Source organism: Dermacentor andersoni, chromosome 9 (genome assembly GCF_023375885.2).
Source record: "Dermacentor andersoni chromosome 9, qqDerAnde1_hic_scaffold, whole genome shotgun sequence".
NCBI lineage: Eukaryota > Metazoa > Arthropoda > Arachnida > Ixodida > Ixodidae > Dermacentor > Dermacentor andersoni.
In genome coordinates, this window is record NC_092822.1 from 66,083,019 (window position 1) to 66,109,756 (window position 26,738).

Sequence of the window (26,738 nt, forward strand, 5' to 3'; positions counted from 1 at the left end):
CCATCCAGCCGGCTTGCAATCTCTCGGCAGTCATCGAGGAGGCGAAGTACGACAAATAAGCATGGCTTGTAGGGCGCTGGGACTTTTACGGAATTATCCTCATCTGATTTCCTCGATCCGTAAGTGCCTGATGAAGACTGACAGCACGTTGGTTCGCTAGTTCGTAACATTCAAGAGTGAAAGGCAGTGCTCTGTGGTTTTATACTATCGGGGTCACTCAAGTAACCCCTATCTTGGTGGGCTTGCCCGTGTGAACGCTCGCGGGATTGTCGCGTTTCCTTTACATCGCATCTCCGTGTCATCGCTGAAATCGTTGGTAGAGTGAAAGATCAGTAGTTGCGTGAAAATAAGCTGACCGGCGCATGCGGTAATAATGGATCGTGACTTGTCTGGGACGTTGTGTTATCTTGTTGCAAATTGTTCCTTGTACTATTTATTTCGTTGCTTTGGGACGTGCACACTAAAGTTCTCGTGAATGCGCGAGAACTTCGCGCACATGTCTCGCTGAAACGACCCGTTTTCTATTGCAGGAGGAAACTCAGTGAGGGCCTTCTCGCTCTCAAGCATGCGTCGTAAGTTGATCCTCGTCGCCTACCTGTCTGCGCGAATGCGCTTGAGCGATGCACCGTGGCCCCTCCTTTCTTTGAAATGCTTCCGTATTTCTCTTTTTTCAACTTCCAGAATTGAAGCACCTTAAGTACGACGTGAAAGATGGCGTCGCCGTCATACGATTTGACTCGCCCAATTCAAAGGTAACCTGGTTGTATATCTATATGCGGCGTGTCGTTAATGGGATTCCTACCGGCTTAGGTCAATTCACTGAATGCCGAAGTCATGGAGGATGTGAAAGCCATCTTGGAAGACTTCACGAACAACGGTTCAGTGTCCAGCGCCGTGCTGATCTCCTCGAAGCCCGGCTGCTTCATCGCTGGCGCAGATATCTTGTAAGGCGACACCTTCGTTAATGCTATAGACTTAAATATTTTTCACGGCTGTAGTGGTGATGAAAACTAGGTGGGATATTCAGGTAACAGGACAGCTGTTAGGTTTGTACAAGCTGAATGATATATTTTTCAGCGTAGTGCAGACTATACTGGGACATATCCAAACAGGGCTGGTCAAGATATTTTGAAATTGTATCAATATATATGGTCTATATACCCATGAAAAATGTGTTTCAGATACAACATACAAGCTGATAAATGTGTAACTATTGTAGACGCCCGAACTAGCCCACACATTTATTGAAGGTTACTCATCACAAAAAAAGACAAAATCTTGGCGAGCAAATTCAGCCAGGTATCAAGGTTGTGTTAAGCGCTGAAGCTTAACAGTTCATCGTTAGATGCAGTGGTACTTACAATAGCAAATGCATTCGTGTAGAGAAGCCGGTTTGCATGCATTCTAGAATATTGGCCCAATGAGATATGTGATCTGCAGCATATTTCATTTGCATAAGGTGGCAGCTGATCGTGTACTTCCTTGTGAAAAACTCCGTGCTAGCAGGTCATCCATCGTGCTAAGCCGAGACCTGCATTCTGTTGTTAAGCAACTGCCACAGACCATTCTCCTACTCTAAATATTCAAAAATTACATGCATGCTGGGCATGAAAGCAAAAACCCTGTGTACAATATGTGCGGCACCATCTCTTGTACTTGCCAGGCAACACAGCATTGTGGTGCATTAAATCACTGACACAAAACCCAGCAAAATGGATGTGAATGCTTTTGCTCTTGAAAATCAACCCCTCTGCTTCACCAGAATAAAGGTGATCTATTCAGCAATGTTGGGAACATAGCAACAGCTTTTTAGCAGACAAGTGTTTCCTCTATGGTGGCCTAAAATTGCAGGCTGTAAAGAAATAATGTTCTGGGTATAATAATCTGTAACGAGTATCATAATTGACCCTCATTACAAATTATATAACCTTTATAGGGTGATATCGTAAGAAGCCAACAAACACTGACACCAAGGACAACATAGGGGAAATTACTTGTGCTTAATTAATGAAATGAAGCAACAATAAATTAGTGGAAATGAAAGTGGATGAAAAAACAACTTGTCGCAAATGGGGAATGATCCCACAACCTTCACATTCGTTTGTGTTCTTCTTATGATATGACTAATAAAAGTCGGGCCCCTCGGTTAACCCCCTTTCTTCTCCTTTATAGGGGGAGCAGGTTAGATAATCAAATTAGATAACCGTTGGACCATTAGGGTGACAGAATGGGTACCAAGAGAAGGGAAGTGCAGTAGAGGACGGCAGAAGACTAGGTGGTGCGTCGAAATTAGGAAATTTGCGGGTGCTAGTTGGAATCAGTTGGGCAGGACAGGGGTAATTGGAGATCACAGGGAGAGGCCTTCATCCTGCAGTGGACATAAAATAGGCTGATGATGATGATGATGATGAGGGGGAGCAGGTAATTTTGCTTTTCTTTCTGTTCAGCATGTTTATTGGTGTGAACATAAATAGAAACGAAATTAATTCTTGAGAAACTACAGAAAAAACGCCTGGGTTCCCCTGTTTTGTGTGGCTTTAGATAGCCTTGGCAGTCGCTTATCCAGTAGAATTATGTGTTACCTATACAGTTTCTTAGGTGTATATCAGGTACAGTTACTGATACATTTAGTATCTTAATATACATGCATTTTTTATATTGTTCAGCCCTGATACAAGGATGGAGTGGCATTTGATGGTGACACTGGGGTCAGCCATAACCCACTAGAAGTGTTCTGGAGTTGTACAACACATGTGAAAAAAAAAAAAAATGGAAGAATCCTTCTATGATTATTATGAACCAGACCGATTTTGCACTGGTGGATAAGCAAAATAGAGTTGGACATTGCAATAAGAGTTCCACACATTTTCGTTAAAACACAGTGTCACAGAATGTCGCCCCCAGCAAAGCTGCTTGCATATGAACCTTCCGATATAAGTAGATGCTAGTGTAGCTCTGCAGTGCCGAAACTTTCTCACAGCAGATGGCAAACATTTTGCAGAGATCGATAGTGCAGAACCATCAGTAATGAGAAAGCAAGTAAACATAAAGAGAAATTATGGGTTATGAGCATAGTTTTATGTTGGACTGTTCTTTTTCTTTTTTTAAAGTGTTACTGATCACTTCATTCCAGTGTGTTATGTGCACAGCTGTGGAAACCGGAAAATTCTGTCAACGTGTCACTTGCAGGGCGAAATGAGCTTTTATGAACTTTTTTGTTAGTGTCACTGAGTTGCTTCTCACTGTTCATGTCATAACTCAATTTGTGTGCAAAAGCCTGGAATTACAGATTTGCACGGCTGTGTAGATTTTTGCGAAAGGATAGCCACTCATCTGTGTTTGGCCATCACAACAGTGATTGTCTTACATTGTGTGAATCACTTTTTTGACTGGTGGGTGACCACATTCTGGCCTTTGAGGAAATGATCTTATTTAAAATGAGTTAATGTGGGCTCACACACACGCCATCAGTAGCAGCAGTTATTGTGGTTTCCTGACTGCGGACTATACAAGTTTAAATGTTGAAATTTGGGGAGGTGAAGACTACTACATGATTTTATTTTTTTTAAACGGAGCATGCTTTGGAACGGCATGCTTGACTTGTTTTGTTCAGATAGCCCAGACAAGAGTGATTTTGATGGGTCTTAAAACTGACTCTCATATGACATCTAATAAAGGACGCAAGCTTTTACTGACAGGCAGTAAAATTTCTGCTTGCTTACTGCACACTGGTTATAGACGAGCTGACAAACTTGCTTGCGCTCGAAGTTTGTTCCTGCGGACTGTCTAATAAAAACTTATTTTAAGCCCGCATTTGTTTCTGGCTATACCCAAGGCGTAGGCTATGGTATGAAAGATGTGGTACATAACACCACTCTATATATGTATCTGCATGTACTGATCACGTTTGCAAAATAATACCAGGCCAGGGCGAATCTGTATGCAAATTCATTTTTTTAAGAGAATTTCTCAGCAGGATTGTCAATTGAGCTAGTGTGCAGTGTGAATGAGGATGCATTTTCTTGAAGCTTGTAACTCTCCTGTTGTGATGTTTCCAGACAAAGCCAGGAAATAGCTGGAAATGATTGAGCTGTGTTTAGTGTTTTATCAGGCAGTGCAAGATGTGAAACCTTGAAAAAAATACTCTGTGTAGCGGTGTCTGGCACTTTATCTGGGCAAATATGTTCGTATGGAAATGGCCAGCTAGATTTAGTTTGAAAAAGAAAAAAAGTTTGCCATTGCTGTTGCTAAGCAAGATTTGCTTGATTAACACAAGCTAACAGATGTGCGCATTTCTGTGTGGCTTTGAACGAAAATGTCATGTTGTTAAATAAGTCGAATCTCTATAATTCGAACTCGTAGGGGCCCGAAAATTTGTTCGAATTGAAATAAGTTCGAATTAAAGGAAGCTAATTGAATGGAGGACTGACCTGCAGTAGCACATGTGCACTGAGCTAACACATGAGTGGGAATTTCCACAAGATTTATTCACACGTATTTACAAATTACAGGCAGTTATTAGGCATATCGGTGCTCGTACTGTGATAGGAGGGAGCGGGTGCAAGCGGGCGTAACAAAAGGAAACACATGTCCCGTGACAATTGCCCCTTCGAACTATTGGTATGCTTCACCGCAATACTTCGCGTATGCTTCGCCGCGTAACACACCTGTATTGGGGCGAAGTTGACTTTCGGAAACCGGCATTATGCAACGCGCCGTGCCTTCCGCGCTCCGAAGACATCGGCGAGGATTACAAAGGCTGAGTCGGCGCCATTGCTAATAGCGGCGAATTGTTTCAATGAAAAACACGGCACCGAACATCAAGAGGTTGATGGCGAACGTCGAAGTAGCTAGGCCTAGCGTTGGTGTGGTGTGGATACAGCTGCCAGCCGATGGATGGATGGATGATTGATTGAGGCTCAACCCTTTGAATCGGGCGGCGGCGGCGCGCGCCACCTAGCCTTGAATGGTACTATATGCATGCATACCTATGTATTTACTCCTTTACTTTTGCGTTGATATCTGCGTGCAAGAGCGCCGCCTAGAGGCAGCGTGATAAGCGAAATGGCGGTGGTGGTGGCTTTGATTAATGCTCTTTCGGACCTGCGGTCATGGCAAAAAGTCTGGAAAGTCGGACAGTGAAGGTTCTTTGCATCCGAAATTTCTGAAGTTCTTATAAGTTTACTCTTCGGGGTACGTGGCGGTGCTGCGACACTAACAGAAGTCACAAACCCGTCACGAACAGAAGTAATCTGTGATGCGTGCCTGCGCACAAATTTCCGCCACGGTTCTTTTTTTTTTCTTCGCACGCGGCTTTGAGAAGTCGCTCCTAAGCTTTTCCTCTGTGGCGGGGTGAGAGCAATGCTAGTCGGAGGCGCCACCGCGTGATTTGGCGCGCTGCTGAAAGCATTGTCGAAGCGCAGTATGTTCGAATTAACTGCCGCAATTGCTTGCGCATTCGAATTACCGGGCGTGTTTGCCTGTTGGAATACACATAGCTTTGAGGGACACAGTCAGTTCGAATAAACCGAAAGTTCGAATTAATGAGATTAAACTTATATTCCTACTTTTCATCATATTTATGTCATTATAACAATGTTCAATTCTATTTCATTGAGACTATGCAGGCCTGGCTAGATGCAGGAAAAAAAAATATTCTCAATAACATGAGTTGCTGTGCTAGTGCTTTTGTAGCCACACTCAAATTTTTTTTTTCTCGTGACTGAGTCACAAAGTGGCCATCAGTTTTAAGAAAAAGGGAGTTATTTATGATACCCCAACCAACAGGATGCTGGACAAATGCAAGTCGGCAGCAGAAGGCGCTCGTCTTTCCCGTGAGGCCCAGGAATTGGTCCAGAAACTGGAAGAGAGCCGCAAGCCTATTGTTGCAGCCATCATGGGTTCGTGCCTTGGAGGTGGCCTGGAGGTGAATAAGTCAGGTCTTGCACATGGTCATCATACCTGTTTTGCAGAAAACTAGAAAACACTCCTGCGAGATTACACAGCTTATATTTATAAGGATGTTGCGCGTCATGTCTGTCTCTTCACAGAGTAGTCTTAGATTGTGGTGGTACAAGTCTGTGACTGAAACTGCCATAGGCTGAAAATGAGGGAAAGGAATGTTTCCATCACGGTTTAAACTTGAATTCCACACGAGACGCAAGCGCGTTACATTAAAACGATGCCGATTATGTACAGACTTCAGACACTGTTTGCAATTGTACATGCCAAGAGAAGAGCTCAGAACCACAAACAGTGACAAAAGTTAAGACACTTTTATCCATAGTCATTCAAAAGGGAACAGCGGAGTGCATGGTTTTTCTGTAACTTAGCTAAAACCAAAGAGCATGAACACGTACAACCAACTGTAATAATTCATGAGTGGTGTTTGTGACACACCAGAGATTGTACAGCTTCACAGTCTGCTTTTCGCTAGGTTGTACAAAAAACATGCACTCCACTGTTCCCTTTTGAATGACTATGGATAAAAGTGTCTTAACTGGAGTGTTAGACATCAGATAGTAATTCAGACTTGTACTGCAAATCAATAACACGAGGAGGATGCAAGAAAAATAAGCTGACATGCACGTTTGGCTGGCTCCTGGTGACACCAGTATGCAGTCCTGTTGCTGGTTGTTTCGTTTTGTTGTCTTAAAGTCAGGGCGGGTTTCTGAAACGGCTGAGATGCTTTCCAAGTACACTGCACGTGAAGTAGTTGCTTTTCTTCCTGTATCCAAAGTATCTTTCATAATTCAGGCACGACTTATACATTTGTGGTTGCACTGAAACTGACCGAAGAGCTCCAAATATGCCATCATTCTTGCTAGCACCTTTCGATAATGCTGAGGAGACCATTTGCTAAAACTAAAGATCCAATGTGCAGAATTAACAGGGGTCTGTAGAGGGTGATGTTGCACAGGTTTTTCAGTTCACGCTCCATTCGACAAGCAGCTGTCTTGTACTGGGTTCTTATCTAGATGGCCTGACCGGCTCCGCACATCTTTCGCTCCTGGTTCCCTAGAGGGCGCTGTGTGCTGCACATTTGTGTTCACTCTATACTCACTAGCAGCCAACTACAGCTCCCCACCAGTCTTTCACTCTGTTCTGTAATCAGACAACGAACATATGCTATTTATAACTGACAATGTGTTGTGCATAATACATGAATTTCACACAAAGAGTATTGGCTAACTGTTCACAAGTCATTTGTGTGATGTGTCGCAATCTGTGGCCAGTTGGCGATGTGTCTCCCATGAGTAAATTCTGACAGAAAAAGCATATAAGCAGTAATCTGTACTTTGCAAGTTTGGCATCAACATTTGCTGGAGTGAATGACAGTGTGAAAAGCGTTTTAAACTTCATTAACATTTTACCCTGTACTTCCCTGCCAGTGCCTTTTTTATGTGAAAACTTCACGGCTTTTAATGCAATGATTGTGTGAGTTCGCAGCATTTGGCACCTTTGCAACGTAGGTGCATTATTATTTCTAGCTTTATTTGAAAAAAACCTCTCATCTGAACCGAAACATTCCAGGTTGCGATGGCTTGCCAGTACCGGATAGCAGTCAAGGACCGGAAAACAGTCCTCGGTCTTCCAGAGGTAATGCTTGGAATTCTGCCCGGAGCTGGCGGGACTCAGCGTCTTCCAAAACTTGTGAGTGTGAAGTTGTTGCCATGCCGTTGCAGTTTCTTGGTGTCTTTGCGTTGCAATAGTTTTGTGATTGTGTTTCGTACGCCACCATTTTTTCAGGTCCAGCTTCCAACAGCGTTGGACATGATGCTTACTGGCCGAAATGTCCGTGCGGATCGTGCCAAAAAGATTGGGCTTGTTGATCAAACAGTGGAGCCTTTGGGTATGGCATTGTAGCAAGCCGTGCGATAAATGATCTGTTAGACTAGCGCATAGTTACGAATGGCTTAATCAGTAGAACAGCATACGTGCGTATAATCAACTTCACACATGTACTTCCAATGGTCACCCAACAGTGTCATTGGATTTGTTGAGGCATGCTCAGGCCAATAAAAATTATAATTTGCAGCTGCTTCCAGATGTCAGGAAAAGGAAATGGAGTTGTTCTTAGAATAAATCTTTTCAAGTGGTAGCATGCGGTGACAAGCACAGTTGAATGACTAACATAATTTCATTTATTTTTTCACCTTAAAGGCCCAGAGGCATTACATAAGGGAGGGCTTTAATCCTTGTAACAATGTTACAAGAAATCTACAGAACAGTAAAGAAACAAGAATAAACAAATACACGCCAGGAACAATTGCGAAAAAAAAAGAAACATCGTGTTAGAGTAAGGGTAAGTGGGATCGGTAATTAAGCAGTGTGGTTATTTAACATTTCGCTGAAGGTTTTATGGTCAGTGCATGACACGATATCTTCTGGGAGATGGTTCCAATGGGTTATAGCGTCGGGGAAGAATGAAGTGTTCATGGCAGATGATCGGGTGTTAATGTTTGCTATGAGACGACTGTGGCTTAAGTGAGAGGATGTACGTAAGGGTGCATTTAACAGGGAATGCCTGGAGTGTAGATGGTAATAAAAGGTGTGAAGCAAGCAGAGATGAGAGATGATCCGGCGGGAAGCAAGTGATGGTAGTTCAAGTGTACGTTTTAGTGCGGTTATGCTGGTATCACGAGAGTAATTGGAAGTTATAAACCGAGCAGCGCGATATTGTATTGCTTCTATGTCATAGGTTAGATATGATTGGGAAGGATGCCAGATAGATGACGCATATTCTAACTGCGGATGTACGAATGTTAGATATGCTTGCTTTTTTATTTCTGGTGATGCGGCTTTCAGGTTGCGTTTTATATATCCAAGGGTGCGTGAAGCATTAGAACAGATGGTGTCAATATGAGTTGCCCATGATAGTGTCGATGTCACGTGAACGCCGAGATATTTGTAAGACGGGGCATGATTGATAGGAGCTGAATTTATTGTGTAGGTGTGACTGGTTAAGCTGTGGTTGCGGGTGAATGACAGAGCTTTGCATTTAGTAAGGTTAAGCGGCATGTACCATTTCTCGCACCATACTGCGATGGAATCAAGATCCTGTTGTAGTGCGGTGATTTCATTCAAGCCTTTGATTGGGGAATATAGGACACAGTGGTCCACGAAAAGACATAATTTGCCATCAATGTCTTTGTGAACTGATGATACTGTTCTTCAGTCAGATAGTTTGCCTGAATCCTATATTTAAATGAAACATTGTTAATTAGTTCACAATAATTCATTACTGTTTCTTTGCGGGGGCTCTGTCATTAAAAATTGACTGCATTCTTTTTCACAGGTCCTGGAATAAAACCCATAGATGAACGAATGGTCGAGTACCTCGAAGAGGTTGCGATTCAGGCTGCCAAGGGCCTCGCCGATGGATCACTGAAGCCAAACCGAACACGTCCGCTGATGGAGCGTAAGTTGAAGAATTCTGTTGCCTTGTCTTTCTTTGTCTACACTATTGTGTCTGACCAATTTCCTTGTTTGTGAATCTTGCTACAATAGGTTTAATGAACAAAGCACTCCAGTATGAACTGGTACGGAACATGGTATTTGACAAGGCAAAGGGCCAGGTGATGAAGATGACACAAGGATTGTACCCAGCACCGCTGAAGATTCTTGAGGTACTGTCCAGCTTGTTTCCACTGGTTTCACATAGACCGAAAAAATGTCAGAATTTGCCGAATGTAGAATTATCGAGGGTATCAAGAAAACAATGCTTACTACGTCAAGACGCTTTTGTTTACTGAATGAATCAGTAATTCCTGTTCGTATTTTGCAGAAAAGCAGTGCGGAAGCTGCAATTCTCGCCATTTTTTGACTGATTAGCACTTGCAACTGCGAAGGCCTCGCAGCTTCCTTCACAGTGCGGCCGCGACTCACGTCTCTATCTGAGACATGCTTTTCACTACCGCATGCACATCCCAATTTTTTCGCCAGTGTCAGGTCCCCGCCCATCACGATGTAAACAGTGCTCTTCATTCTCAACAGCTTTGCGCAGAGTAAAAACGAAACTCCCATTTGCTGCAACTGCGTACGAAACCGCGGTCACTATAGACACCATTACGGATGGCAATTACACAGTTTGTAAGGCACGTGGCAGATGTACACAAGAAGTCAAAACTAAATTACTGTTTGCCGCAACCACTGCAGACAAAACTGCGGCCGCTATCGATGTAATTCATGAAGGCATGCGGCCAATGTGGTGCTATGTGCAGCGGTAAACGCAAGAATAAAGGCTTTATACGCAAATATAGGCACGAAGTGTTCTGGCATAGCTGTCATCCGCATATTATTTCCACTGATGACTATGGCAATGCGAACTCCGCTGCTTCATTTTGGTGAGCGCTCATGCCGTTTTTGCTCTTTTTAGTCTCACATTTGCGGCATTTGCCGAGCTCCGAATGAACCGATGTGTGGCCAAATATGGCTGAATTAACAAGAGTTTCATTGCATTAAATAATGCATACGCCTGCCGGGCCCAAAGGACGAGTTCGTGTTATCCGATTTTCTCGGTTAACAAGGTTTTACTATATACTGGTAGACTTCTAAACGAGTAAGCTACTGATTGTAACTGTGTATGCCCATTTAGCGTCTCTTTGAAGAAAAACTGAAGGGCCTAGCATGGTGCAGCCACCAGAGTTGGGCATGATGCATACCTGCAACCTGTGAACTTTGAAATTCATAAAAATTGTCAGACATGACAAAATGAGAGGGGGGGGGGGTAAAGGAGCAGCACACACTTTATTTACAATTATTTACACTTAGGCACAACACATAAAGAGCAACAAGCTAGGTCGTCTTAGAAGCAATACAGCGTTTTTAGAACACAGTGACTTTTTCAAAAACATTACTTTTGCCAATTTAGCATGCTTCAGGAAGTTGTCTGAATAAACTTGCTTTAAACTAGTAGCTCTCTGTTTAACATCTTGCATTGCTATAAAGGCTTGTGCAGGTGCTATCACAATTTCTTGTGTGCATTTTTTTTTTCCTTTCAAACATTTTCATGAACAGAATCTATTCTTTTGTAAAACTTGACGCAACATTAGTAAAATTGTAGAACAATTCTTAAGCTTTACGACAAATTCGGGAGAGTTGGCAGGTACACTAATGTGCAAAGGTATGGCTAGCGTTGTTGCAAAGTTGCAGACCATTTGCTGCTGGTTCTCGGGGTTCTGCAGGTTCTACAGGCTGTCTTCTGGCAGTTGTCAACCGCAGACCTAGCGGTGCTTTCTTAAACACCACTACTGTCGACAGCTGCTGCATGGTGGCAGGCTGTACTGTCTTAAATAATGTGGTCAACACTTGTTACACCATTTGGCGACACCACAAGCCATGCACTTTCGCATGAGGGGCCTAACAACAACGACCTTTGCATCTGTTTTTGCACAGGTTGTCAAGACTGGTGTCGTGAAGGGCCCCAAGTTTGGCTACGAAGCTGAACACTCGGGCTTTGGCGAACTGTGTGTCACACCACAATCCAAGGGGCTCATGGGGTTGTACTTCGGCCAAGTTACCTGCAAGAAGAACCGCTTTGGACAGCCACAGAATGAAGTCAAGTGAGTGTTCTCTGTTGCTGTCCCATCAACATCCGTTAAGTTAACCTTGCTTCGAACTGTTCATCAAAATGCGAGTCCTTCTGACCACAATCACGCATGTTCACAGAATGCCCAGCTTAACCTTTTCTATTTGCTTCGCTTCATAAATTGTGTAGGACGTTTTCTGTAATGTCATCACGTGACACCTCCATGGCTGAAAGGGTTCAGAATAATTGATCCGGTGACTGTTCTAACGAATGGTGCACACACAAAGCTGACTTACAAGAATCGGTCAGTGACATTGTGCACTCAAGGCCAAGTGAATATGGTTTCAAAACTTCTTTTTTTCTTTTTGATTGTGACAGGAAAGTGTACAAGCCAAAATCGCAAGTATTTTTTGCAGTTTCAAACATGGTTTCGCAAAGTGGTCATTCACTAATGGTTGCTACTTCACATGATAAAATTCAAAAGTCTGTCCAGCAAAGATGCACAACTAACTACATTCCCTTTTTGCAGGAGGGTGGGCATTCTCGGAGCTGGCCTCATGGGTGCTGGAATTGCGCAAGTCTCTGTGGATAAAGGCTGGAGTGTGGTGCTCAAGGACACCGCGCAGAAAGGACTGACACGTGGCGAGCAGCAAGTCCGCAAGGGCCTGGACGAAGGCGTCAAGAAGAAGCGCTTCTCCACGTAAGCCTTTGGCATGCGGCCGGTTTCAGACTGAATCAGCTGGAGGAATGGAGAAGCCTTGTTCTTGAACGCCTCCTACTACGAGTTGTTGCTGTCAAAGTCGATCTGTACAACGTCTCGGCAACTCTATGTAGTGTCAGCAAAAGTGGTTGCGTCAACCAACCAAAACAAAGCACCAGAAGAAGCACTCCACTGTCGTCTGCCGCTGATTGACCTCTGCTTAGTGCCATTTAGATGGAAGCTTTGCACAAGGATTAGCAGCACACAATGGGCAAGCTCGCCCCCCCCCCCCCCCCCCCCCTTCTATCTAAGACACAACCAACTCTTGTTACTGATTAGCTGACACGAGCTCTAGCCTTCGTTGGAATGTGATGAGTTCCTAAGACACAAGTCCTCGGTTGTGGTGCTGAGTCCACTTGACTAGACCTGTTAATGTACTCTATGTGGGCCACCAGCACTGGCCATAATGTTGAGCATAGTTGTGGTGGAGTGGTCCAGCTCTACCTGCTAAAGGGAGGGTGGGTGGTATGCTTGAACGAGTCAGAAGTATTTCCTTCCTTTAAAGTGCCACATTTACCTGAATCCAGTGTGCAACCTTTTTCCGAGAAAATGGCGGTGAAAATTGCCTGTGCATTACAATCAGATACGAAACCAAAACCATGTTCATGGCATTGGCAACAGTCTACTGCCAGAGCCGTCGAGGCGCAACGTCGTCGCCATCATGAAAATGGCGACAGCATGTTTCTCAGAAGGTTGCTGTTGGTTCATTTTGTGCTGGACTACGATCCAGGGCAGTATTCTCGGCCAATAACTTTCAGAGTTACTATCACTTTTGTGAGATTTCATGCAACTCAGCACCGTATGCGCCGTCATAACCGGCGACCAGCATTTCTGGCGCTGTAATGGGTACGTTGTCGGCCACACAGTTCGACAAGTCCGATGCAGAGTCTTGCGAAAGTGATAGCAGTATCTAAAATGATCGCTTGAGAAGACCTCCCCTGTGCACTTAATATCCACGGCCAATTACTCGCTAATGGCAACGACGAGATGCCGCTTCGTTATGAAAGCTCATTAAAAAAATTCCCATCTGTGAAGGTAAATTTTACAGATATCATTTTTTCTGGTTGCGAATGTGGGGGCACGTTATCTTTTTCCATTATGAGAACCAGCAGCATCTTATACAGGTGCGACACGGTGCTTTTTCGATCGCAATTGGCTCCTTTGCTCAAGCTACAGGAGGAGCCAATCGCAGTCGAGAATTTTGACGATCCAGATTGGGCTCAATCGGGATTGAAAGTGGCCGTATGGCACCGGTATTACATTCAGGTGCACTTTTATTTTCTTACCTTAACGAAAATGTGGTGTACGTTAAATTCGGAGGTGCTTTAGCATTGGGTAAATGCGGTAAGTTCTTAACTTGGAATATCCATTCCTGTCAGTTCTTTATGTGAGTGTTCTTATCCTCTAAATCTTAAGTTGTCCTTTTTCTGTGCCTTTCAGCTACGAGCGGGATCTCTACATGTCAGCGCTTGAGCCCACGCTCAACTACGAACACTTCAAGTCAACCGACATTGTCATTGAAGCAGTGTTCGAGGACCTCGCCGTCAAGCACGCTGTGCTGAAGGAAGTGGAGCAGGTCATTCCAGCGCACTGCATCTTTGCATCCAACACCTCTGCACTGCCCATTTCCAAGATTGCCCAGGCTAGCAAAAGACCTGAAAAGGTGAGCCCTTACTTGAGCTTCAATGATGGTGTTTACATTATGCTACAGTGTGAGTGAATGGAATTCTAGCTGTATTTGTACTACATTGTTATAAATAAAGCATTAATGCACTATAGCTGAGTCGCACAAGCGAGACATTACAGTGCATATTGCAGTGTGCTGTTTGTCACTTTGGTTATGAGTATGTAAGCTAGCAGCAGCATGATAACGAAAGCGCGAGACAATGAAATTCTCATGGGAACAAAATATTCTCGCATCCATGGCGAATGCCTGTAGGACTGAATGCATTTCATATCTCGCGACAATGAAACATCACTAAACTGCAATCCTGCTTTAAAAAAAGGCTGACAGAACCTTAGTCCCCATATTATCTACCCATCTAATGCTAACAGAGTCCCAGAAGTGCTCAAATGCACTTTCTGCTCACTTAAATTGCGTAACATAATGCCACAGCGTACATGTGTGCCTGCCACCATTGTATTGTTTAGAAAAAAAGAAACTGCACTGGAAACACGTCGTAGCCTCCATCTTGATTGTCAATTGCATTTTTCAGATGGCAGAGCTGCATCACCACCAACCTATACTGATGTGTTGTTGACCTGTGATACAATAAGCAGATGTGAAAGTCGCAAGTCATGAGCTTATCAAAGCTGAGTGCAATTTGAAAATTAGCGTATTGGTTTTTGCAGCTGCAGCTCACACGTGCGACTTCACCTATGGCTGTATTGTATGACAATCAGAAGGGACTGCCTCGATGGTACTGTGGGTTACACGCTCACATGCTGCTCTTAAAGGGACCCTGAAACGGTTTTGACGATTTTGGACAAATGTACTAAGTCGTTAGGGCAGGTCCTTCTAATAATTAGTTGACGCATCTAAGCCTAATGCGTGCATTACAAGGTTTTAAAAATATACATCGCTACCGATCGCAGCATGCCACTTGGCTGAGTTTTCAGCCGCCCCTGACTAGGCGACACAAAGTGAGCATATGACGCCAGCAGGGTGAGCTATCCGATTGGCTGCCCAGGGAGCGTCCACATTAATTTTTCTAACTTTATGGCGAACAAATGTTGTTCTTAATAGTTGGAATGTTAGTTAATTTATTTCTGTAAAACAGAAAGTAACAGAAAGAGAATGCACAAGGATAATTTATCACTACGCTCAAGAGTTCCGGCACACAGCAAGTGTCGTCTGCTTGTGTTACAATGTGCTCCGTGTTGACGAGAGCTCCGCGGTCAGTGTTGGGTCTCGATCTTTCTTTCCGTGAGCACCATGGTTCACCGTTGTTACGTTGTGGGCTGCAAACATAGCGACTGGCAATATGTCAAGCTGCGACATCACGTCCCTCTGCAAGGCAGCAGACGAGCGGAGTGGCTGCAGCGCATCGGACTGTCGCTATCTGATCGGAGCCAGGATTTGCACATTTGCGGCCGTCACTTTACGCCAGAGGATTACTACCACAATAATGTTTCACGTATCCAGTATTCAGGTAAACGCAAGTGCAACCAGACTGGGTGTTTCATGGCATGAACGGAGGTGCAAACCTGAACGGTCTGCACAGTGCAGCCACTTGGTGGTACAGAGCTCAACCAAACACAGAACTAATATAGCAGGAACGAAGTGTGTTCTACTTTGTTGCTGTTGTAAATTTTTGGCAGCAGCATAACACATTGTTTCTCTAAATGCTTAAAGTGTTTTACACTTGGTTAGACCGATATTGGCTCTTTGTTTGGCTGTTGAGCTCTATGCCATCAGGTGGCTGGACTGTGCAGGCTGCTCACATACGTTTATGCTAAAGTGCCTTCATCACAGCAATAGTAGTATGGAGGGGCTTTAGTTTGCGCCTCCACCCATCTGTCGAAATGCAGCTTGCCTGTGGTTACCAGAATATTGGACCTGCTCGGTGTTGAATGCTCGCAACGCATGCTGCTTCAATAGCTTTCGCTTGGGATTGACTGCCAAGTGGCTGGCGGAGGGGTTGAAGAGGCTTCGCGCACTGGCTCCAAGACAACCGGAAGTAGACGACACGACCTCCCATCATGACGCGGAGCCATAGCAGGCGAAGCTTAGCTCCAATCACTCGGCGAACGAGTTGAGGAGAAAATGCATGGCTACGGAGGAGGGTAACTTGCAATAGTCTGTAGCCCTCTTAATGTGAGACGCTTCACGCAAATTGTGCGAATAATTTACTGTAGCTGTACCCCACGTGTCTACAAAATTTGTCTGAACCATCTCAGGGATTCTTTAACAGATTGCAGCTTAGTAAATTGCGGTTTGTTTTTATACGCAGCCACCGTTCGATTGGCTGCTTTTATTTCACTTTTGTAAATACGAAATGTTTATCGCAAGAAGCTTCTAGTGCTGGTGTGCAGATGTTTAGCAAATTGGAACAGGATCTGGTGAAAACGAGTCACGCAGAAAAGCATGCCAGCTTGCATCGCTGCCATTCACCGTTTGGTTTCAACGTCGTCCAGGTGGTGGGCATGCACTACTTCTCCCCCGTCGACAAGATGCAGCTCCTGGAGGTCATCACCCACGAGAAGACGTCGCAGGACACTGCAGCGACTGCCGTCGCCGTGGGGCTCAAACAGGGCAAGGTGGTGATCACAGTCAAGGATGCACCGGGCTTCTACACGACGCGTATCCTGGCGGCAATGTTGGCTGAAGCCATCAGGCTTCTGCAGGTGGGAACACTGTTGTGAACCGTTCACCACTTTCCGGTGTCAAAAAAATGGACAGCTGCATGTACGGTCAAAACTCTATAACGAACACGGATATATTATGAAGTAAGTCTAAAATTTGGTTGGCCATGCTTTTTATTTTTCAGTGTTCTACTGCTATAATGAAACCAAAAAAGGCGAGGTCCCAGGTAGTATTAGTTACAGTGAAGCGAATATTTGTTTGCTCAGCAGCTCAAGATATGTGAAATATTCGGCAAGACCGATTGAAATGGCACATTTATCAATTGCAGTGAAGTGAATATTTATCTGCTCAGCAGCTCAAGATATGTGAAATACTCGGCAAGACCAATTGAAATGGCTCATCTAGATGCGCAAGTGCATTTTGGCTTGCAGCAAGCCACACATCGTCACATTGATTACATAGTTACATACCAACCTAGCTGCCTACATGTCGTCAAAGCTGACAGGAGAACCTTTGCTGGCCCATCACATACATCACACTCTGCACTTAGTCAGCTTTGCCGCAATACAGCTGTGTTATGCGGTAAAGCGTACAAACGCCGTAAAGGTGGTTTTGGTTTTGTATTGATTGCACCGCACAGGGCAATTTTCATAGCAATATTCCAGAAAAAAAAATAACGATGCACATTAGAATCGGCTAAATACTGTAATTGGACATTGTGGGCTACGGTTATTGCTTGAAGATCTTGATAGGGCAGGCCAAAGATGTCCGTAACACATTCACTGACCCCTAAGCTCTGCCGAGACAAATGCTGCCACTATCGGGTTCACTATTGGGGTCACTGTAGAGGTCAGATGCATGCGTGCTGACTGGCCAATTTCAGGATTGAAATAATGAAGGTTTGGCACCTTAAAAATGCATGGGCGCCGCCCAGGACTTCCGGTGTGGATCGACTTAACCGAGGTCTACTATATAACTACCTAACAACGATATTTTGGAGTTCGATGCAACTTTATTATAACTAGGTTCAACTATTTACTGTCATCGGTGCCGCAATGGCGACAGCACAGAAGTAAGTTGGTGGTAGACCTTGCAAATACATCCATTCAAACAGTTCTGTTTGACTTCTCTGGCACTTCACCTCGCTCTTCAGAAGTGCATGTTTGTGTGAAACACACGCAGGAGGGAGTCACGGTCAAGGAGCTGGACTCTGTGACCAAGAAGTTTGGCTTCCCCGTTGGTGCGGCTACGCTGGTCGACGAAGTGGGCATCGACGTGGCCGAGCACATTGCCGAGTACCTGAGCAAAGAGTTTGGCACCCGATTCCAAGGCGGCAACCCGCAGATCCTAAAGGACATGGTTGCAGCGGGATTCCTGGGTTAGTCTCCGAGAGTGTGTCCAGTGCTTTTTCATCCATCTGTGGAGGGATGGGAGGAGATTGAGGGTGTGAGGAGTACGGCTGGCAAAGGTGCACAGGAGGAACCATTTTGTTGGGGACTGTGTTCGAAACAGTCACATCAGCACAGACTTTTCTAAAAATAATTTATTTTTAGAGAGAACTCTGGCACTAGTTTCTGCGGAAGGTTCAAGTGTGGTTCAACTCACTGGTTGCATGCCATGAATGGGTTTTCGAAGAGCTGCAGCTCTAACATTAAGTATAAACCCCATGCAAGTGATCTTGTGTGTGATGGTGACAAGTGAAGCGACGGCTGTCGAATTCGCTTGTCGCTTACAGTTCGTACTTCACACAAGCAATGACTTTTAGCGACGTCTCCTCAGTGTTGCCAGTATTAGGGCAATAATTACATGCCGAAACTGGTGTGACGTGTGCTTCATTAATTTAAGTTGATGTGTTTTACTGTAAAGAGCAGCATAATATGTTTCTGAAGGTCTTGCAGTAGGTTCTTATCCTTGCACGTATCAAAATTTAGTCATTTGCTTGTTCCATGTGACAATCTGTAGTAGTAGACTGATGTACATCTAGTTCTGGCTTCGCACCATTGGCCAGTGGTTCGTAGCACTTCCGGGTGACGAGTGACAAATTCTAGATTTCCAGAACCGAGCGACATAAACGAGCAATCTGTTTGCGCGGCGGCCCGTTTTATCGCTCATCGCCATCGCACACAAAATCGCTCTCATGGGGTTTATGCTTTAATGGCTTATGCTGGCGACTATTGGACATTGTGCTTTACATTGTGTGCCACTTCTTTTTTTTTTACCCATACTTATGGGCCTTGTGCCTTGTGTTGTATTGTCTGCAGTTTAGTTCAACATCGAGGCCTCGATAAAGCACAGCCATCCTATTGAGAGAATAGCTCGCCTGTGCATTGGGCATGCCAAACTTCTTGCATAGAACTAAACAGCTAAACGTGTGCCTGCTGATGTACACTCACAAACAAATAATAAATCAAGGACACACTCTCGCACTGCTATTTATCTGGTTACCAAAGATGGTACAAACCTCACACTAAGTGTACAAGCCGAAATCATGCTTCTATTAAACATATTGGTAAAAGCAGGAATGAAGGAACACATTCTAGTTAGCATTAACTTGTTCGTATTTATTGCCCACAATAGTTCTTTGTTTATAGGGAAATGTAGCCTGGAAGGTATCATTGCAGTTATACTGCAGATGATTTCATAACAAATAACATGAAACACAAGTGTTTGAAATCTAGACCACAAGGGGTTTACCGAACTGTAGCCTCAGTTTCGTATTTTAACTGGTTGCTGCTGCTGCCCTGCAGGACGCAAGTCGGGCAAGGGCTGCTACGTCTACAAGCCTGGTGTCAAGGATCGGCCTATCAACGCTGAGGCAGAAAGCATGCTCAAGAAGTACTCCCTGCCAAAGAAGCTCGAGTAAGAACATGCTGCTGTGCCCGTTATCTCTACACTCCCTGTAGATTTGCGGCATCTCTCCATTTTTCATTTTACAAGCTAGTGCTAGCACTGATTTACGAATCTTTGCCTTTCTGCTGCAGCAACACAGTGGAGGAGCTCCAGTTTCGGCTAGCAAGTCGGTTCATCAACGAAGCCGTCCTCTGCCTGCAGGAAGGTGTTCTAGCCAATCCAGTAAGTCAGTGTGTTTGGCAACCATGGTAAAATATTGAAGCTACAGTGTAGTTATGCCACCTGCTGCTGAAATTTCAAAGCTCAGATGCCAGAATTCAAACTTTATGCACAGATACCTTTAATGAGCATGCAATATAGCATTCTTGTACAACATTGCACAGGACTAGTTAGTGATAATTTAATGGGATGTGTTGAGTGCAGACAAAACAACATGAAGAAAGACACATCTCATTGCCTAGCTGCTGTTGCCGTTTATCTTCTGTATGTTGCTTTGTCTGCTCGCAACGTCTTCCATTATGATGAGCATACAACAGACTCCCTTCAAGGCTATCTAGTACAAACTTGGTGGTTCAAATGCTAACCTGCGAAAGCAGGTCAGTGGGGGCATCTAGAAATGTAGTGTCGATGTAAGGGGCCCTAGCGTCTGGCCTTTGCTGTAGGACCTCGCTTCAGTGGGGGCGAAATGCAGATGTACTTAGATTTATGTGCACATTAAAATACCTCAGGTGTTCAAAATTATTCTGGAGCACTTCACTACGCTGCATCACTTAACCCCAGTGTTGCTTTTGTACCTTGAACCCTGTGAATCAAACAAACATGGTGCGGCTGAACAACACTCCCGTCTGTTCTTTCCTGCCATACAGGTTGAAGGCGACATTGGCGCCGTGTTTGGCCTGGGCTTTCCGCCATTCTTGGGCGGCCCATTCCACTTCATCGACACGTACGGCGCAGACAGGCTCGTCCAGTGGATGGACAAGTTCACGCAAACATTTGGACCAGAGTTTCAGCCTTGTCAACTTCTAAGGGACCACGCCAATGACACTGCCAAGAAGTTCCACGCAAGGAACAAGTAGACGCTCACCTCATCACCTAGCACCGCCGTCAGACGGTTGCCGCTACTGCTAGTTTTGATTGTGTACTTGGTGATTTGCTTAGAGGACTGCCGCATGGGATGTAAATATTAATCGTAGGGGAAGCATGTCTTTTTATGTTGACGTTTTGAGTTAAGAGTGTATTATGAAAATGTCTGTTTCTCTTCTGTCATGTTGTGTCCTTTTATACGGGGCGCCCGGCCAATAAAAACACACACATCAACTGTTAACGAAAGTCTGATGTGCTGCTTACTTTTTCTTTGGAGTTTGTGTATCTACAAAAACTGTGCACAATGCCTTCACACCATGGATGCCAACAGAGCTAGCCGAAGTTTAAACAGTTAAGCAAAACAGTAACGCTGCAACATAAAGAGGCAGAGAATAGCTTTGTTTCACATTCAACGAACACCGCAAAACTTCACACAAGAAGCCTCCTTAGTGACGATCCATAGGTCAATACAGTAGAACCTAATTCGAACTCCAAGGGAACTGGAAATTTATTAGAACAAGACGGAGTTCAGACTAAGGAGAGCCCCTTTATATACAGCGCCCGAAAAATTGTACGGTACAGCGTACAAAACCAAAACTGTCATTGCAAATTGAAAGAAATTGAAAGTCTTATCTTTCCTCCATCAGATCGTGCTGAAAGAAGCCTATGTTCCTTATAAAGTGCAAGTCCAAGGCTAATCTTATGCACATACCCAAGAAAGTGGACAGGAGGGTAGCCATTGCAGTAGCTTTAATGGTAAAGCACTGCACACTTAATGCAAAAGATGTCTGTTCGGTTCCTAGCTGTGGCAAGTTCCCCTATGCCTTTTGTGGCTACACAGCCTGTTTGATTCTTGTGGTTATGACTAACGAAGGATTGAGCTTCTCTGTTCCCCTTGTTCTACTCGCACTCTGCATCAAAGTGATCGAGCAATAGCAGCCTCAGTGTGGAGCCCTTGTCGAAACCTTGGCCCCAGGCTTGCCTTGCTCGGCTGACACTGCTCATCACTTCGAATCTCCATCTCATCTGGATGTTTTGCTTTATAAGTTGCAAATCATTCATAACCACACATAACACGTAATTAGGATGAATATAACGGACTGTTGCCTTGCTAGGAAGCATAACCCTAGAATCGTCACAAGAACACAGCCAGCAAGTGCTTCTCTCTGTTAGCTTTGCACTTTTTTGGCTACACATAGGTAACCAATTTGCCCAGATGAGTATCCTTCTGTGATCCCCCTTCCAATAAGTCTTTTATATGGCCACAGTTACTATGCAGCTGCGGTGAGTTGCAATTCATTGTGGGAGTTGACATAGAAGTGCAGAATTTGATATGATAGGTCTGTGGATTGTTCCCAAAGGCCATCGAACATATTGCTGCTACACAACTCGCACTGCAGTTTAAACTGGCTCATCTGCATTCACCAATTGGGCTCTGCTCCTCGGGTATTGTCTCTGCAGGAATGGGAATCGGCGTACGGCACCATGTTACTGCTCTTGTCAGTAATGGCAGGTGTGAGTTGCCCTGGAAGGGCCTCTAAAAACACACTTGAACGTTTAGTGAGAGAGAGGCTCTTTAACGAATCCTGGGGAGGGGAGGGTCAGTTTGGTGGTTCGTGTCTCCAATACCCACGATGACATCACGATTGTCTTCATCATCAGAGCCCGTTAACTAACCTGTGGCATTTCCCGCAGACGGTGCTGCTCGTTTTTGCCAAATTAAAGTGACTTGCAGTGACTTGGGGCCTATTAAACTATTATTTTCGTATTCAGGGGGTGAAAAAGAATACTAAGTCATGGAAAGCTCACTTTCTTCAAAAAGTGGTTTAGCTTCTCAAGTTTTAGCTCGAGGTCAACTCCAATGCCACCTATTCAAATACATGTAAAATGCAGAAATGCTTATATGAGACAACCCCAGGACTGATTTGAATGCAATTTGTTGCATTTGCAAAAGAAAGTTAAACTCTAGTGACTATAGGAAGGAGAATTTCGATTAAGGGCCTCAAATTTTTCACTAATGTTCGCAAAAACAGGTGTTTCTAAAAATAATTGACACATGAAGTTTACAAGTTCGTAACTCTGCAACAAAACAGATATCACAATTCTGTAAACTGCATATGTTAGAATATCTCAAGCAGACAAATATGATAATGAATTTACAGCTTAAATGAACTTGTTACAATGTTTACGAGCGTTTTTCAAAAGTTCTACTTGTACATTTGTGCTATATTTCATAGCGATGTATAATACATCAATTTTGTTCACTTAAAACATATTTCGTGCAGATTAAAGAACTGTTATACCATTTTTCATTGCCGAGTTACAGTTGGCAATCTTCATAGTATTATTTTGTGAAATTTTGCTATTTCTGACACTTTCTGCTAAAAAAGTAAATGCTCCAGATGATTGTACTCTCAGTGAAAGCTTCACAGTGACAACAATCTCAAACAGTATGGATGGCACAGATGAAGACCAGCTTTGGGAGCACACCAATGAGGTGAGCTCACCGAATGACGACTGTAGTGGTAGTGATAAGGATGAGTGAATAAAAAGTTTCCATAGTCGGCTGCCAGTGGTTGCGTTATTCTGCATAGCAGTCTGAGCGCACTCGGAGGCTTTAGTGAGTAGTCTGCCTCACGTAAGGCTCGCATCCTATGGGAAAAAGAAGGGCAGTTTCATCCGAACATGAAGCATTGAAAGCTATAGAAAAGTTTACCAATGCGCTTAAGGCATCTCGGAATGCTGGCATGATGGGGAGCGCCACCAGTGGCGCAGCAGGTGTCGCACCTCAATAACACACGAGATGAGATCAAAGAAGAGATAGTGTTTAATCAGCGCCCAAGGAAACTACTGTCGGATGCCTTTTAATGAAGTGCCTGGGGCCTCCAGAATCACTTGTTATACAGGTCACTTCGCTGTAAAGGTCACACACCACACAGCTCACAACAGAACCGGGACAGAATTATTCCTTCTTTATACAGGTCACTTCGTTGAAGAGGCATTTCGCTGAAGAAGCATTTCGCTGAAGAGGCATTTTGTTGAAAAGGTATTTGTTGACGAGGCATTCGTTGAAGAGGTGCTCGACTGCATTTGACAGATTTGGCTTCGCCTTCATTGCCAGTTCCACTCGGACCAGTGTGTGCACCACAGTGTGGTTTGCACACAGCTACTCAGCAGGAATGCTAATCTGTGTGCACACAACGCCCACGCCAGCAGTAGGAGGCTGAACACTGCCCTGGCTTCGGCAGAGCCAATTGAGCGAAGCGTGACTTCATTGCTTCTGCAGCCAAATGCACATCTCTGTGGACCTTCTGACCCTCCACGTGTGGGCCATGTATGTACGTCAATACCGTCCCAGCACGATGGCAGCGGTGCCGACGGCACTGGCGTGAATGTGCCTCGAGCATCCGTATACTAATTGCTAACACAATACAATCTAAAAGAAATGAAAGTGTCAATCTTACACAAGTAAATAGAGTACAGTGAGTGCGCTTTCCTACGGGGGAGAGAGTAAAGGGACCCTGGTAAGCTGCTGTTCATCACTTGCGTATGTCTACACAGTTCCCTTCAACAGAATTAGTTCTACAGAAATCTGCAAGAGGGAGGTAAGATTAATAAAGTATTGATATTGCTTCATAGGTTTTGTGGAACATGTGTGGTTAACGATCCTTATTACAATTAAAGTTATTGACTTCCTTCATTGCGTACTGCTAGCTTCCTCCTCCCTCCCTCAGCTCAGTTGATACCCGCCGTGGTTGCTCAGTGGCTATGGTGTTAGGCTGCTGAGCACGAGGTCGCGGGATCGAATCCCGGCCACGGCGGCCGCATTTCGATGGGGGCGAAATGCGAAAACACCCGTGTACTTAGATTTAGGTGCACGTTAAAGAACCTCAGGTGGTCGAAATTTCCGGAGTCTTCCACTACGGCGTGCCTCATAATCAGAAAGTGGTTTTGGCACGTAAAACCCTAAATTTTTTTTTTTTTAGCTCAGTTGATACGGCAAGCATCCCAAGAATTACAGTGGCTGCGCCAGATTCTAGATCCAGATCAGGATGAACTTTTCTCAAACCGCACAGGATTATATTCAATAACGTATTATGGGCTTCCTTTGTAGCTTCATACTACGTTCAAACAGACAGCAGTTTTCCCTCTTGTGCACTTACATTTACTTACATTTTTCTGCCAATTACTTTCTCACGACCTGGGATCTGTCGGGATAACTTGGCCAGAACAACTGCGCGCCGGCTTACTGCTGCAATAGCTGACACCATATTGTAAACTGTTCCATCTGGAGACATTGGACACTACATCAGTCTTTTTTAGAGTGTAGCTCCTAGGTGCTCGTTTCTATGGCGAGCGTTGGTGTTGTCCCTCCATAACCAAGTGAACGAGCACAGTGAAAGATGAAAGCGAACGTGGAGTACAGCGTGAGAAGAAAAGCGTAGTGCCACGCAAGACGTGCGGCAACCGCTATGAGATGGCGCCAGAGGAGCGTGCTGTCGTCTGTTCACCGATGGTATGTAGCGAGTGCGTCACATGATACCACATATGGAAGCAACGCGCTGCATGAGCAGAGATCTGTCTGCGGCGGCTGTTGTGAATCGCGCCCACGTGTCACCCACGCACTGCCTGTTGTGACCTCCCAATTAGCGAGGCAGTCGCGTCCCGCTTCACTCCGATTGCAATGTGCCGCACGAGACAGATTGTCCGTGCCAGCCAATATAAAGCGGAATGAAAACACGTACGGAGCTGCGCTTAAATTGCGCATTAGGGAGTATCGTAAACGTGGGTGAATTTTTTTCATACTATAGTCGGCATACTCAGACTTCTGAAACTACCCATGTAACAGGGTAATCTCATTTGAAAACTTCAGGGCTAGTATAACGTAAGGATTCCTCTTACTTGATTCTATTCCTTTCCTATCACCAGCCGCTCATGGCGACACTGATCCCCATGATAACATAGATTCAAAAATTAAATTATGGGGTTTTACGTGCCAAAACCACTTTCTGATTATGAGGCACGCCATAGTGGAGGACTCTGGAAATTTTGACCACCTGGGGTTCTTTAATGTGCACCTAAATCTAAGCACACGGGTGTTTTCGCATTTTGCCCCCATCGAAATGCGACCGCCGTGGATAACATAGATGGAGCACTGTTTAGACTACTTATGAAGCGTGGAAAGAAAAAGTATTGAAATAGAATTGTCACATTTCCTTGGCTCACGTTGCTGAAGTACTTACCACCTCATGCTTCCCAAGCCTTTACTCAGCTAAAGTTTTTTTTTCTTTTTTTTAAAGTAGGAAAACTCCCGAGTTACATCATACCTTGCGACGTAGACTGGTGTGTCTTTCTGTGCTGGAATATCTCCGGCAACGTCAGCCGCAGCTCCCTGTTGCACTCCTTGCAGAAATAAGCCTTTTTCAAAGGATCATTCTGCTCCTCGCCTGCTACCTCCTCTTCTGCCTGGGGGCAGCTTTCAGCATCTTGGAAGGCAAAGAGACACACTTCAGGTGTCTACTTTTGGTGACTCCCAGCAGCCATAACAACACAAATTAAAGTACTGGCAAATTTCAGTGCAAAGTGCTAAGAACTTCACTTCTTTAAAGAATTTAAGAAGAACTCCTGCGGATGTATTCTGGAAAAATATTTTAAATTAAATTTCAATAGTATGCTGCACTTTAAGATCAGATGAAGGGACACCAAATTAGTCTTGCATCAGTATTCTTTAAAGACTCTTATGTTCTCTCTTCTCATGAAAAAGGCTTAATTAGTAGCAGAGAAAATAAATGCCAAAGTTCCCTCTACAGGGATTCCTTTTTGTAACAAAACTTCAGCCCGAGTACATCAATGCCAGCATTGTAGATTTCAAAGTAGTATTGTCTCACACTTGGTCCAATTTGGCACTGAAAATCTTATCTGAACTTTCTCTTTAAAATGCAATGCAGTCTTTCTCCACCAATAAACAGTTAAATAGAGCTGAATAGATTCTGTAAAAATCTGCTACGTTGCGGCGAGATAGTGCAGGAAATTGAGTGGTGTCGCCACCTGCCTTTAATTTTGTGCCTTCACTGTCTTACCAAGCCCCTTCTCACAGTAACAGCAGTTGTTTTGCTACATCAGAATCACAATTGAATAATTAGCTCAAGATTCCTCCTTGGAGTCGCTTTAATACCCTATGTTCCCCTGTTCGAGTGCCTCAAAAGAAT

At 44.4% G+C, this 26,738-nt stretch overlaps 2 protein-coding genes across 2 annotated transcripts in view; one reads left to right on the forward strand and one right to left on the reverse strand.

Moving 5' to 3' along the window:
* The first annotated feature begins 10 nt into the window (after window positions 1–10).
* Window positions 11–20,799, forward strand: Mtpalpha (monolysocardiolipin acyltransferase Mtpalpha). Its single transcript, XM_050176053.2, has 17 exons — window positions 11–119; window positions 531–572; window positions 682–752; window positions 811–944; window positions 5,788–5,926; window positions 7,534–7,653; window positions 7,750–7,852; window positions 9,299–9,421; window positions 9,511–9,629; window positions 11,398–11,564; window positions 12,060–12,230; window positions 13,731–13,953; window positions 16,428–16,637; window positions 17,779–17,974; window positions 19,344–19,455; window positions 19,578–19,668; window positions 20,313–20,799. The coding sequence occupies exons 1-17, from the start codon at window positions 62–64 to the stop codon at window positions 20,520–20,522; spliced, it is 2,289 nt and encodes a 762-aa protein (XP_050032010.1). The 5' UTR covers window positions 11–61; the 3' UTR covers window positions 20,523–20,799.
* LOC126528188 (probable ATP-dependent RNA helicase DHX34) overlaps window positions 17,924–26,738 on the reverse strand; it is a 37,958-nt gene continuing 29,143 nt past the window's right edge. The window contains exons 17-18 of the mRNA XM_050176066.2: window positions 25,857–26,015; window positions 17,924–18,013 (exon numbers count right to left, since the gene is read on the reverse strand). Of these exons, the coding sequence (XP_050032023.1) occupies window positions 18,006–18,013; window positions 25,857–26,015 (167 nt within the window). The 3' untranslated portion in view covers window positions 17,924–18,005. The remainder of the gene's footprint in view (window positions 18,014–25,856; window positions 26,016–26,738) is intronic.